General features: G+C 35.2%; 1 protein-coding gene across 4 annotated transcripts in view; it reads right to left on the bottom strand.

Annotated features, from left to right (window-relative positions):
- Positions 1-14,858, bottom strand: part of LOC117417857 (protein FAM13C-like) — a 47,979-nt gene that overhangs the window by 15,902 nt on the left and 17,219 nt on the right. For 3 of the 4 annotated variants that reach the window (XM_059035854.1, XM_059035853.1, XM_034030247.3), the window contains exons 8-12: positions 11,483-11,515; positions 9,784-9,966; positions 9,330-9,534; positions 3,227-3,345; positions 2,021-2,072 (exon numbers count right to left, since the gene is read on the bottom strand). In XM_059035854.1, the coding sequence (XP_058891837.1) occupies positions 2,021-2,072; positions 3,227-3,345; positions 9,330-9,534; positions 9,784-9,966; positions 11,483-11,515 (592 nt within the window). The remainder of the gene's footprint in view (positions 1-2,020; positions 2,073-3,226; positions 3,346-9,329; positions 9,535-9,783; positions 9,967-11,482; positions 11,516-14,858) is intronic. The other variant, XM_059035855.1, reaches the window with a different exon arrangement.

The raw sequence follows: 14,858 nt of genomic DNA, 5'->3' as shown, positions 1-14,858 counted from the left end.
TGTTGAAAGCTTTTCATTTTTGTACTTGAGTGTTTTATATACACTGAATTCTTACAAAATGTTGATATATTCCGTTATGTTTAAAGATAGTAGTCATTTTTAAGTGAAATTGCGGAATTCCATTCCTTTCTTATTTATTTGCTTCATATCTGTTTGGTGGAACACATGCAAAATATGGTGTGTGTCCAGGCAATATACATTATGTAATATATTGTGAATACATTATATAATACATGTTTAGTAAATATATTGAATAATACATTTCTAAAAAATACATGGACAATATAATTGATATATTGTTACCTGAAATTATATTTTAAATATATTTAAAAAATGTTTAAGCAAATACATTGTAAATATATTTTCCATATGATGAAAATGGGCCAATTTTGTAATATGTTAAATATATTTTATATAACGTTATATACATAATACATATATTTTTCCATATATTTTATCATTCCCAAAGACTGAGTTTTATATGAATAATATGTTTACAAAAATATATTTAAAATATATATTTTTTTAGTATGGGTACTAATATGTTGCAAGTACTGGTCAGTAATATACCATGCTCTAAACCATAACATTTGTTACAAATGATTTGAACTCTTATCCTTTTAATTTTAGAACAGTCAACTGGGCCCAATACAATATAGCACAAGTGTATAGGGTTAATATCCAAAATAAAATGTTAAATTATGTGGGGCTTTTTTTTTTTCTAATATAGCATTACAAAACTGAACACATCTCAACTTGACAAGAGCACTTCATCACCAAAACTGTAGCACAGGTACCGTGCGGTCAGATTCCGATGCAATGTTTTATGATTAAACTATAGACCGCATTTCAGGCTGCATAGCGATACCTACCATTTTTCATGGCCGTTATATTACGTTATACCTAGAAGCTCTGGAGCCAAGTAGAAAGCAATTGTATTTTGATTATATACAGCACGGTGTTCCACTTGATTATTTGTATTTACCAGTCCGCAGTGTGTTTAGCTGTGATCTGTCTATCGTCATTCAATCAGCCTTTTGGAATGCTTTTTAAATTGGTAAAATGTTGTTGTTAACTGACGAAAATATATATTTTTAAGTTTATAATAAGGAATCAAAAGTTATTTATATGCACATCCATGAAATCGAAAAAGGTGCAGGGTACGAAGTAATCCAAACAAGAATAAAGATATAGCATACCTGCACACTAAATAAACTCCCAAATAAACAGTTTTATTTTTCAAAACACCATGCCAACAGGTCAGATCAATGTTTCTGACCTGTTGGCATGATGTTATGAAACATAAAACTATTTGGGAGTTTATTTAGTGTGCCTGACATTCTATATCTTTGTTAAAGTTTATAATAACCTAAAATTGAAAATTTCCAAAATGCCTGACCCATTCAAAATTCCCAAAACTTTCACTGGAAAGTTTCCACCCCTTTACAACCCTAAACGGAAGACAGGAAGCACTTTTTTTTGTTACACAGTGTTATAAATGCATGGAATAGTCTAGCAGTGGGATCTAAAACACTGGGAACCTTTACAAAAAACGACTGGATTCTGCTATATTAGGGGCAAATGGTGTGCTATCAAGGAACGAGCCTTGATGGGCCAAACGGCCTCTTCTCATTCTCAACTGTTCTTTTGTTTTTGTGTTGTTAGGAGGGCTTCCAAGAGAAGTGGTTCTGGCTGCTCACACTGTGTGAAATGCTGTCTCATAATAATAATAATAATAATAATAATAATAATAATAATAATAATAATAATAATAATAATAATAATAATACAAAAGATGGGGGGAATCACCGATTCAGAAATTTTCAATTTAAAATTAGTGATGGTGTTTTTGCACCACATGTGATATTCTGACCAAAGCTTTCCACTGCAGTGTGGAACCAAGAATAGTACAATATATCATAGCAGAAATCACCTAATGGATTTCAAATCATTTCTCAAGGTTTTAAATATAAAATGACATTTTCTTAGCACTAGCATTATCAATGCACAAAACACATACCTCATTGGAATCCTGAAGTTCCACTTTGTCTTCATTCAGTGAGTGCGCCGTGCTGCAGATTTAAAAATGTGTATATATTGTTTAGACTGAATACAATTTCAGCATTTAAATATTACATTCATAGCTGCATGAAGACGCTGATATATACTGCAAGGACAGGTGTTCTTGGACAAGAGCTGTGTCTTCAAGTTCCTGAAAAGGTTCTCCAACAATTCACCACAGATTCACCTTTATACAGAATAAAAGTGCATTTGTTGTAGTTCTTACCAAAAAGTACAACTAAATGACTGGGCAACAGAGCGGTTTTCAAACAATTGGTTTATTTTCAAACCAGACACTTAACAGCTGTTTTGCTCTAATCACCTGTCTAATTAGAACTTTACTTTAATTCTTCACAGCCAACTCATAGGCAAATATGGGTTACTTGTCTGTTACCTGGCAACAGATGAGCCGTACAGACAGACTTATCTCTCTGAACTGAAAGAGGTAGTTAGTTTACATGCAAGCATATGCAGTGTCGCTACTACATTTACCTGCACCTCAATTTGAAAACAAGAAAGGGGGGCTTGTTGTGTTACACCACAGTCTGTGTGTATTGAACACTGGCCAGATTTAACAAGTAGTATCAGACATACATTCTACCCAACAAGTACAGAAACAACACATTGTAGGCATTACAGTGATTGTATAGTTTTGTGAAAACTCCAGGCTACTGTAGATATAGCCTCCATTAGCTCAGTTAATGATTCTCATTGCAGGACATGCACACCATGCCCCTGCAAAGTTGCTTCAAATCTGGGTTCCCTAGTATACTGTGATAATCAATATTTCAAACCGTGAGTCACCATGACCTAGATTCTCATTCCGTGGAAACATTTATACAATGAAAAGATGCTAAAAACACCAATAAAAAGATTCTTAAAAAACATGCCATACTTATTAGCCAAACCAGTAAGAGGACAGAATTTATCCAAAAATCACTATTACCTAAACAATAGACATGTTGTACTATCAGTACCAGGAAATGTTTTTTCTTGGCTTACATTAGATAGTACTTAACATGTTGCTTAATTGTGGCTGTATCATAAACGGTCAACTATATTAGCACATTCTTGGTTAGATGGTTTTATATATGATATCAAAATATACAATTATAATACGAAAGCTTTCAAATGTGTGAGTGACAGCCTATACCAGACAGCATACCTGTTCTGAAAATCCAATATTTCTTTGGACTGGAATGAAGCATTTTGAACGTGCCTGGATTCTGACAGCCCAGCGTTCATTTGACATGCTGACAAGCTTTCCATTTTATTCTCCATGTCCTGCCGCCACAACAACAACAAAAAAGAAAGACACTTCTGTCAGTGGATCAAAATGCCTGTGTCTGGAAAACATCAAATTGATGTATTATATCTGGAACCAGACAGACAGAACTCAAAAATCAAACTATAGGTTTGTAATGAACAAACTGAATAGCTTTTCATACACTAATATAATTATCCAGGTCACTCTTTGTTCTGCAGCGACATATTATTTAGGATACCAGAAGCCCCATAGGAATGTTCTAGTTTGAAGCATTCTTCCACACAGACAAAACGTTTGCAGTAGCTTAATGTGGACTTGCACTTACTTTGAGCTTGATTTCATGGCAAAATAAACCCCAATGAAACACTTATTAACTCTTCCATTGCTGCAGAGCTGTATACAGGGCTTGGAAAGATAGATCCACTCAAAACATAGCACAGTATGGAAAGATCCCATTAAATATGACATACCTGTAAACCAGTTTTATATATTATACATAGTAAAGCTGATACTGTTTATTGTTCATCTGTTTCTTTAAATACACCTGAAGAAGAGACCTTTGAGGTCTTGAAAGCAATATTGTAGTTAATCTAATAAAAACAGTATCAAATATTCAAAGCTATTATCAGGATTACCTTGATCAACACAGCAAAACATATTCAACAATGTAACACATATGTTGTAACTGCGGTTACGATGAGATCCATTGCACCTTTTCAATAAGTTTCTATCAATTTATTGACTTTTTTTTTTTTTTATACTGAGAAAAAAAAAAAAGTCTAGACTGTTCTAACCAATTCTCTGCCTGGTCTCAAAGCATCCAAATAAACAGCAAGTAACCCAAAGGAAGACTTGTTTTTTTGATTCAATACAAGCAAATCACCTTGAACAAGCAGCCAAACACATATTCAGTCCTCTTTGCACACAGAAATTAGGCTTAAACTGCCAGGACACCAGTGTTTCTCATTTCCTAATGAGCATTTACTAATGAGCATTTTCTCATTTACTAATGAGCAACTATTTAAGATAAGAATATTAAAAATGGTGCCTTACCGGTTTTTTTTTTTATATATATATATAAATGTTGCTGCAGCCAAAGTCGCAGACAGTCACGGATGCCAGTCTCATTTTTTGGTTTTGTTTTTAGGTCTTGTTTAATAAGTCTTTACTGAAAGTAATTTCCTCCAGCTGTTCCAGTTTCCCCATCAGTAAAAATACTGGACTTTCCCTTGGGTATCAAATAGTGGCTCTGCTCCCAGGCTTTGGCAGAGTTTGAGATCTCAGATACAAACTGTCATTCTTGTAAATGTGAGAGTGCCAGAGAACAGCTGGCAATTATGTTATATAAAAATGCATGTCCAGTTGCTGTTTGTACCAGAATTTTCAGCCAGCCAGTTCTGTCAACTTTGTCAGGTTGTCCCAATGCCACCCTTTTCAGTGCAGGTTTGTGGGGTACAAACCTTCACAGTAAATGGTGTGACCTCAAAGTATTTATAAAATATAAATATGCTCTATAACACATTATTAGTGTATTCTTAAGTATATATTAAATGCTGGAAACCTACATTAATAAGCCACCTAAGGAACAAAAAATCTGCATGTATGCTCATATATGATATTGCACCACCTTCATATGAACTATATGAAAATATTTGTAGTCAAATATGTTCATATATAAATTGCCATATATATGCCAATAAAATGTTGTATACAGTAGTCTCCGCATATAGGAACACCTCCTGAGAGAACACCCTTGTGGCGAGATTTTTCCTTATTGTAAATGCTCCGCCTAAAGGAACAGGAACTTCACGTAAAAAGAACACAGAACTGATACAGTACAGTTTTCTAACCTGATAACTCATCATCATCATCAAACTTAAATTCAAATGGTTTATTCAATCTTTTCAAATGTGACTTGTCATCGGGAGAGTATCTTGGGGCACACTGATTGGTTTATTGAATCTTTCCAGAACCGAAGTCATATCATTGCCTTGTTTTGTATTCTGATTTCCACAAGTGCACCTCATCACTACAAAATGGCATGTAAACAAACAGCGAAAATGCGCCGCGGTTTCTTTTGCTACAAAAAGTTGGAAATTATTCGTGCTCCTGAAAAAAACCTGAATCAGACACAAGTCACCAAGCAATTTTGTGTTTTCCGTTCTGGTGAGTTGCTTCACCATTCTGTGAAATAATTTTGTGTATGTCTTGAATATTGCTCCTGTACAGTTATTGGTGCTGTGTTAATTTAGTTTGACAGTAAGCACTGGACACGATGCGATTTGTCCTGCGATAAAATGGTACTTTCGTTGCAACACTAACACTCACACCAGTGGCGACAGGAGCGCGCGATGTGATAGGCGACTCTTCTCCGATTGTATACCAGCTGGAAAAAAAAATCACATGTACGATAGTCTTGTTATACAGCTAATAAAAATGTAGAATACATAATAGCTTTTCAGAATACGTATTTCAGTATATCCAGTTCCCTGGAAATGGACTGCCAGATGTTCTCCCTCATTGCTGTGTTTTTATAAATTGTGTGTCCTGAATTGTACAGCTCTGGGTATTTTGATACTGCAAGAATTATCTTTTCTCTGCTGTTGTTTACTAAAAGTGCACAAGGGAAGCTGGAAATACAGGTTTTATTTTTTTTCTCGTAGTGTGCTGTGCCATACGATACATTTGCTTGTTGCATCGCGTCCGGTGTGTAGAGGCCTTTAGTTTATTGATGTTAATTTGTCTGTTACTTTATTACCTTATAGTTTATTAACATACACTTGCCTGTTCCTTTTCTCCTTCTTATTCTGTTAATTTCATATGTTGAAAAGTCATGACAAGTAAATATTTCTTTATTTATTTATCGATTGATTCATATTGTGTTTGGTGGTCAACTCCGGCTAAGAGAACACTCCGCTTGCTTCCCAAGGTATGTTCTCTTAGCCAAAGACTACTGCATATTATATATGTGTGTCATGTACTGTTGCTATTTTTAATACATGTATTTGCACAATACCAACATGCATATGATTTCTCTTATCTTATTTAAAACCCAAATATTTATTACTGTACATCCGTCAGCTCCCTTCATAACTTTTACCCCCCATAAAGGTCACCAAATCACTGCAGTGTGATTTGTGCAGGTCTGCCTGAATCTGCTGATGTGTGGCTAATATTTTTTAATTATTACTCTTTGTTATACCTGTGCACTTCATCGTATGTATTTATGTGGCACTTCATTCAGAGACCACATTACTGGTTTATATACAGACGTGCTCAAATTTGTTGGTACCCTTACAGCTCATTGAAATAATGCTTCATTCCTCCTGAAAAGTGATGAAATTAAAAGCTATTTTATCATGTATACTTGCATGCCTTTGGTATGTCATAGAATAAAGCAAAGAAGCTGTGAAAAGAGATGAATTATTGCTTATTCTACAAAGATATTCTAAAATGGCCTGGACACATTTGTTGGTACCCCTTAGAAAAGATAATAAATAATTGGATTATAGTGATATTTCAAACTAATTAGTTTCTTTAATTAGTATCACACATGTCTCCAATCTTGTAATCAGTCATTCAGCCTATTTAAATGGAGAAAAGTAGTCACTGTGCTGTTTGGTATCATTGTGTGCATCACACTGAACATGGACCAGAGAAAGCAAAGGAGAGAGTTGTCTGAGGAGATCAGAAAGAAAATAATAGACAAGCATGGTAAAGGTAAAGGCTACAAGACCATCTCCAAGCAGCTTGATGTTCCTGTGACAACAGTTGCAAATATTATTAAGAAGTTTAAGGTCCATGGAACTGTAGCCAACCTCCCTGGGCGCGGCCGCAAGAGGAAAATCGACCACAGATTGAACAGAAGGATAGTGCGAATGATAGAAAAAGAACCAAGGATAACTGACAAAGAGATACAAGCTGAACTCCAAGGTGAAGGTACATTCGTTTCTGATCGCACCATCCGTCGCTTTTTGAGTGAAAGTGGGCTCCATGGAAGAAGACCCAGGAGGACTCCACTTTTGAAAGAAAAACATAAAAAAGCCAGACTGGAATTTGCTAAAATGCATATTGACAAGCCACAATCCTTCTGGGAGAATGTCCTTTGGACAGATGAGTCAAAACTGGAGCTTTTTGGCAAGTCACATCAGCTCTACGTTCACAGATGAAAAAATGAAGCTTTCAAAGAAAAGAACACCATACCTACAGTGAAACATGGAGGAGGCTCGGTTATGTTTTGGGGCTGCTTTGCTGCGCCTGGCACAGGGTGCCTTGAATCTGTGCAGGGCATTCTGGAGCGAAACGTCCTGCCCAGTGTCAGAAAGCTCTGTCTCAGTCGCAGGTCATGGGTCCTCCAACAGGATAATGACCCAAAACACACAGCTAAAAGCACCCAAGAATGGATAAGAACAAAACATTGGACTATTCTGAAGTGGCCTTCTATGAGTCCTGATCTGAATCCTATCGAACATCTATGGAAAGAGCTGAAACTTGCAGTCTGGAGAAGGCACCCATCAAACCTGAGACAGCTGGAGCAGTTTGCTCAGGAAGAGTGGGCCAAACTACCTGTTACCAGGTGCAGAAGTCTCATTGAGAGCTACAGAAAACGTTTGATTGCAGTGATTGCCTCTAAAGGTTGTGCAACAAAATATTAGGTTAGCGGTCCCATCATTTTTGTCCATGCCATTTTCATTTGTTTATTATTTACAATATTATGTTGAATAAAAAATCAAAAGCAAAGTCTGATTTCTATTAAATATGGAATAAACAATGGTGGATGCCAATTACTTTTGTCAGTTTCAAGTTATTTCAGAGAAAATTGTGCATTTTTCGTTTTTTGTGGAGGGGTACCAACAAATTTGAGCACGTCTGTATATATAGACACACACACACACACACACGCTTGTATGTATTTTGTCTAAAACTAAATGACTCACTCAATAGATGGTTTGTTTCCAAGTAAAAATGTTTTAGTCACATCCAGGATAGCACTGACTATTTCACAACAAGTGACCTTCAGTGGCAATTGTATATCATTGGATATCTATTCTGCACTTGCTTCCAGTTAATCTTATCTGACACAGTATAACTACAGTGCAAATACTTACTGTTCACTAGAACAACAGTAATGAAATGCTGGTAATCTATCAATACTGCCTGTCAAAGCAGTTCTTACAAACTGTATTTTTTGTAGGGGTTGAATTATTCCTGTATCAAGCAACATACATACTGCTAAACTATTTATACTTATGCATGCTTAACTTTGAAAAACGAGCATTAATCCTAATTATAAATTGCAGCAAAAGCATATCAGCTCCTTAATATACAGTATAATTAGCTCTATTAAAATCCCTTGTTCATAATTGTATGACCTTATACTGTAAAATCAGTAAGGTACAATTATCCCAGTTTGAAAACTGCACATTTTAAAAATAGCAAAGTTACCAGAAAAATAAATTTAATCTGCATCTGTGTGTTTTTGGAGGGTTTCCAATATGTAACATTTCATATTCTCTTAGCCAGCAACACCTAAGTCATTATGTGCACTCATCAGAAAACATGCTTGTCCAAAACTTAGCTTTTTTTTTTTTTTTTTTAGTTAACCATGGTGTCTACATTATTTTTTTTATTTATTTATTTATTTTTTACATTTTTTGTACACACTGTAGGCAGGTGTCTACAATGAGACAATTTAGGTTAGAGAGACACAGTGACCTACAGGCATCACCATCAACGTCATGGAAAACTGACTTGTTAAAAGATGGCTGAATGTCTTTAAAATGACCAAGCTGAAACCATGACAACTCATAAAGTTCCCAAAAAGTGCTGACAGGCCCTTACAATAAAAATGTTAAGGATCCAAGTACAGTAGGTTTTGAACAATTCACAGAAACAATGTTATTTTCCCTGGGCTACTGGACATTTTGTCCTTGTAGTTACCACCCCCATCCCACATAGCTGAAAGCAATTGAAATGGGTTGTACAGATATTGACCATTTACCTTGCTGTAATCTTGGTCCTGGTCATGCTCTGTACTTGTCTCAGAGCTTGATTTGGATCTTTTAGGCTTGAAACTGTCTTCAATGATTTTCTCCAAGTCCTCCAAAGCTTTTTTCTCAGCGTGTGGCATGGTTTCTTTCAATCGTAGCTGACCCTCCTCACCAAACACTGCATGGCAAGGGAGTTTTTCCTTATTCTTGCCATCCCTAAAAACATAAAACATTAAAACTAGTGTTGTTGTTGTCATTGTTGTTATTTTAAGAGTATTTCAAATAAGTGTTTCCCAGGGCCTCATGAGGTGGTCCTACACTCATTTTTGTACATGAATAAGCTCAATGTGGTTCCTGTTTTCTGTGCCACCCAGTCTTGCTATTTCTTCAGTTGTTAGCAAAACAGCACACAAAAAGAACAGTCAGTGCAGTTTGTTTTGACAGAATTGGCACAAAGAGACTTACATTTCCTTAAGACGGCAAGCATCCTCCTGCTGTCTTAGTAGACGTCTGCGCTCCCTTGCAGATAAGGCTGTCAGACTGAGGCCCCGGTGGATGTCATGTTTTTCTATAATGTGTCGTATGAAGTGCTGCTTGGAAATGGTTAGACTATCCTCCTGCACTAACTCACCTTCTTCTGGAGAGCTTCTGTAGGTAACAGGTGAGTTAAACAAAGATATGTTTATATGTGTCTGCGGGTCTATTTACTGTACAACAAACTGGTTCAACCAGTTTCATAGGGCCTTACCCAAACCTTTACTGTACAAAACTCATTGAAACACCTGCCCATATAAATAATTGCATAATACACATGTCTATACAGCAAAGCTACAATTTAAATTGCTATAATGCCTCTTTTAAAGAAAAACAGCAAGTCAAAATGTGTCACGGTAGTTAGTTTTCAGGATCATTTTAGCTGTTGAGACACAAGCGTCTCTCCCCTTGAAGCCAGCTTGGCCCCTGTGTCACTCAATCCAAACAGAGATGCTCCTATTACTATTTCCAGCAACATGTGGTTCCAAGTATATACAGTAAATCAAGCCCTGATATAATGTAGTAAAGGAAGCAAAACAAAAATGGCAACAGAAGTAATTCATAACTTAGTCATACATACAATACCTAATCCATTATGTTATTTAATTCACAATAATTAACAGTGATTACAAATTGTTTTATAGCAAGCTATTTTTTGTATTACCAAAACACTACCTTGTACAGAGAGACAAGATAATTGTCTTATTAATTTGTTTCCTCTGTTACCCATTAACTTTGCAATTCTAATTAGTTTGTTAGGTACTGTGAAGGCAGGACTACAACATAACACTTTAAACAAGGATTTTACATAAATGTTAGACCATAGATCTGAGCGGAAAGATAAAATCAGTAGAAGAAAAATAAATGAAATGCACTCACAGCATTTCAAACACCTTGACCATCTTAAATGACCGACTTAAAAATATTGCCATCCAATTCTTGTTATGTTGTGTGTAGATACCCAGGACATTACCAGCTACTTATGCCAGTCAAACATTATTTGAAATACCCTCACTTCAGAAGGATGTGACAGCACTGTGAACATCTGATCAGTGCATGAATTTAAACACAGCTGAGCTTGTTTTTGCAGATACTTTGGCACGTGATTTTGCATTTTAAACCGTGAGCACATCTCTGCCAACATGTGCCAGAGATCAATATAGACTTCTTGACCCAATTTGTAGTTACTAAATTAATTTAGAAGTGCATGCCATAAAAACTGTACATGTTATAATCTACTGAGAGCCAGACACAATGCACCCCACACAAAAACAAATATGAAGCCTACCATTTTAAACTGTTTCTCCACTACTATAAATACGTATTTAACAAAGTCACTTTTTTTAAAGCCATATTTCTTTTCTTATTATACAATGTAATATTCTCACGTCCCACAATTATGTTCAATTTTACAACATCCTTCCAAAGAAACCAGACACTTGTAGACAGTCCAGTTAGTTTACATTTGTAACTTCAATTTACAGAGTTTAAAAATTGGCTTGAAAATACCAGTTCTGTCAGTGCATTAGCATGCTCAGATATTTTTAAAATTAACATGATGGGTTGTCAAAACTGAATGTCACTAGCACATTTCAGAATTGTATTTTATTTTTAAAAAGCTGTTACTTACTCCATTATTGCTGCACTGCCTTTGGCTTGGATGCTGAAACAAAACACACAAAAAAACATTAGATAAAGCAGCACAAACAGCATTAGTTATACTTCATAATGGTCTCACTGCAGTAGAAGCCGGAGTGTCTGCCACTCACACATACCACATGTTCATAGTGGAAGCAGCCTATAAAGCTAGTCTTGGTGCACTCCCCCAAAGCCATACGGCTGCTGAAGAGTGTTTAAAGAGAGACGATGGTTGCTCCTTTAATGTAGGTCAATAACAGTAATGTCGGTCAATAATGTGAGCTTCAATAACCACTGCTAAGTGCAGCCCCCTTTTCAAATTTTGCAGGACTTTGGTTGAACACAACTAACCACAAGCTATATTGGGGAAGGCACTGTAATTGTATATTATATATATATATATATATATATATATATATATATATATATATATATATATATATATATATATATATATATATATATATATATTCATTCACAAATGACCAAAAGAATGTGCTTTTAAATCTTTCAGCGGGTCTAGAAAAATATATCTTCACTCAAAATGAGAGATGATGGTCAAAGTTATTTTTAGAATACTTTAAAACAATACCACAGGGTTATATTTCTGTCTACTGCAGTATACTATAACATTCTGGAAATATTAAAGAATTTAGTGAGAAAAATTGATGTTGTTAAAATGTATTTCATGCAAATACATTAACCTTTAATTTTCATCGATTTCCAGCATGTCAGGGTTCAGCAGCCTAAATGGTTTCTTTCATTCAAATATACCACGACCAAAAAATTGAACTACTGTTAACATTCACTGAGAGCCTGAGAAATCAATTGATCAGTCACCATTTAAATGGAAATATTAGTTTATTTTGCATGCAACAAATGATATGTTGAACTACATGCAGAGCAACAGGAATTTGTCCTTTGGAGATCAATGCTGGCTATACTGATGGGATCAGTGGGTCAATTTCCACTCTGCAGCATGGCTTTCAATCACTGCTCTCAGTGTAAAAAGGATTCTTGGCAACACAATCAACTAATGTTATATGAGAGACAAAGAAAGAAAACCCACAATGTAGCCATTCACTGGCAACTATTTTTACAAATAGCTAACAAAAAACACCATGCACAGAATTGGTACAAAACCTACAAACACCAGCTGTCACGCGGTCACTGTCCGTGGGCAGCTAGGACATACAGTATGTGACTAGTCTGAAAGATGTTTAACATTGTCCTGTTCTCCTGAATGACCCTTTTAAAACTGTCCCACATACAGCAGCATCTGTCAACAGAACAATATGATTCAGTCATGTGAAAGACAGACCGTACATACGTTTGGCTGTTTGTCCAACCTTTTTAGTGCCACCAAGGTAAGAATAACTGTACCGACTCTTCTGGTGCGTTTCTCCAATTTCCTCTAGTGATTACAAGTCCACCTGTTCTTGTTTCCTGATGTTTCAGCTATCCCCCTTTCAGTCCCAAGTCCAAAGGAACAAAAATACAACAGAAAGATGGCATAATCCCTGGCTTTAGCAAGCACATGCTTTACCACATTAGTATGTAAGCATGCAAACAATCTTAACAAACAGGACTTCATTTATTTCAGAGCAATCAGCAAACATGGCAAATAATGATCTAATCATAAAACAGACTAATATGATATTAGACAGGTAAGAAATTAGATATCAGAAAAATTGAGATTATATCCGTTTAAATAATGTGTTTTCATGGTCTATTTTTATGAAGAAAATAAGGTTTGGTATTCATGAAACTGGAATGTCAGTAACATATTTGCTTGTGTTTTTTCTTTAAAACAAATTCTAGGGGACAAGTTTGCTTCGGCAAAGACATCAAATTGATCTGCAGATTTCCAAAAATATACATAATACTAAATTCTGAGTGGCACAAAGGCTTAAGTGAAAACCGATTCATTACACAGCGATACTGAGCAGACTTATCTGTGAGACTGAGCAAACTTATCTGTGATGTGGTTAATTAAAAAAATCATTTGTTTCCTTTTTGCTTCACCAAGATAATCTAAAATTAAATCCAATGTTGATTAAATGGTTGGGTCTGTTTTTAACATTTAACAGTTAACATTTTATCTGGATTTTAAAAATACAATTCCTATTCAATCAGGGAACATTGTCACTTTACATCAAACATCTGAATTTTGTTTTCAGTATAATAAACAAGACAATACAATCTGTTTCACACTATTTTGTTTTGTGAAACATCAGTTTATGACTCAATGACAAGCATATTGCAGTGATACGACTTAATTGGAGGAACTTGAACAGAAAACTAAAGTGAAAAGCTAAGATTAAGGTAACTGTTTAAACTGTTATGCAATATGATATTGTAAAAAAAACACTGCAATAAAACCAGACTGACAAACATTATATATATATATATATATATAACAGTAATACAGTTGATTAAATGCATTTTAGTAAGTTTTATTGACATCACTGCTGAAGAAATACATTTATTGAAAGAAACCTTATTTGTCCATTTTTTATTTCATTACATATTTATAAATGTATTGGTATACCAAAGCAGAACATCCAGTGTCAAATTTAATAAAAAGGTACTCCATTAAAAAATGAATTGCATAATAAATGCTGCTACTGTATTGTGTAAAAGGGGCTTCCATCAAGTTTTGACATAAGCTTACATAAACAAGCTTTATTTTTAAAAATCGTATTTCTAAGCAAAGAAAAAACGTAAAATGTGAAAATTTTGAATTACCTCCAAGCTGGCAGAACATGGCAATGCATTCGAGTGATGTCTCCCCCAACCGGCAGCACTTTAAACCAAGTAACTGAAGCTGGGAAGTCTAACTTCAGATCTCTCTATGGGACCTTGAGACTGGCCCCTTAAATAGCTACGGGTGTTAGTCCTGGTGCAAGCAACCATTAGCCACTCTTTCACCGTAATCCTATTATTAAGATTTTTGTTTTATACAATTTATTAAAAAAAAGTTCTGCACACCAGGAAACCCTCATTAAGCTGTCTCAGCCAGTTTTCAGGAGGGACCCAGAAAAAAAAATAAAACACCTAGACAAATACACATTTGTCAATGACTGCAGATACTGAATTATAAAATCAAATATTTAACATGTACACCTGTTATATAAAGGCTGATTTAGGTGTTCAGAGCAGCCACATGGATAAAGTTCAGTTAATTTCATCAATGCGCTTGTGAGCTATAGTGACATAAAATTGATTTTCTCCACTTGGATGTGGTAGACATAACAAAGGGTGGTACAATGCCAGCAAGGAGTCTGTATCTTAACTCAGAGCAAAGTAAATCACTGGACACTATTGATTCAATTTGAATTATGTTCCATATTCCACAAATCGAAATA

Source organism: Acipenser ruthenus, chromosome 13 (genome assembly GCF_902713425.1).
Source record: "Acipenser ruthenus chromosome 13, fAciRut3.2 maternal haplotype, whole genome shotgun sequence".
Classification (NCBI taxonomy): Eukaryota; Metazoa; Chordata; class Actinopteri; order Acipenseriformes; family Acipenseridae; genus Acipenser; species Acipenser ruthenus.
The sequence above is the reverse complement of the archived record's forward strand: the minus strand, read 5'-3'. Positions and strand labels throughout refer to the sequence as shown.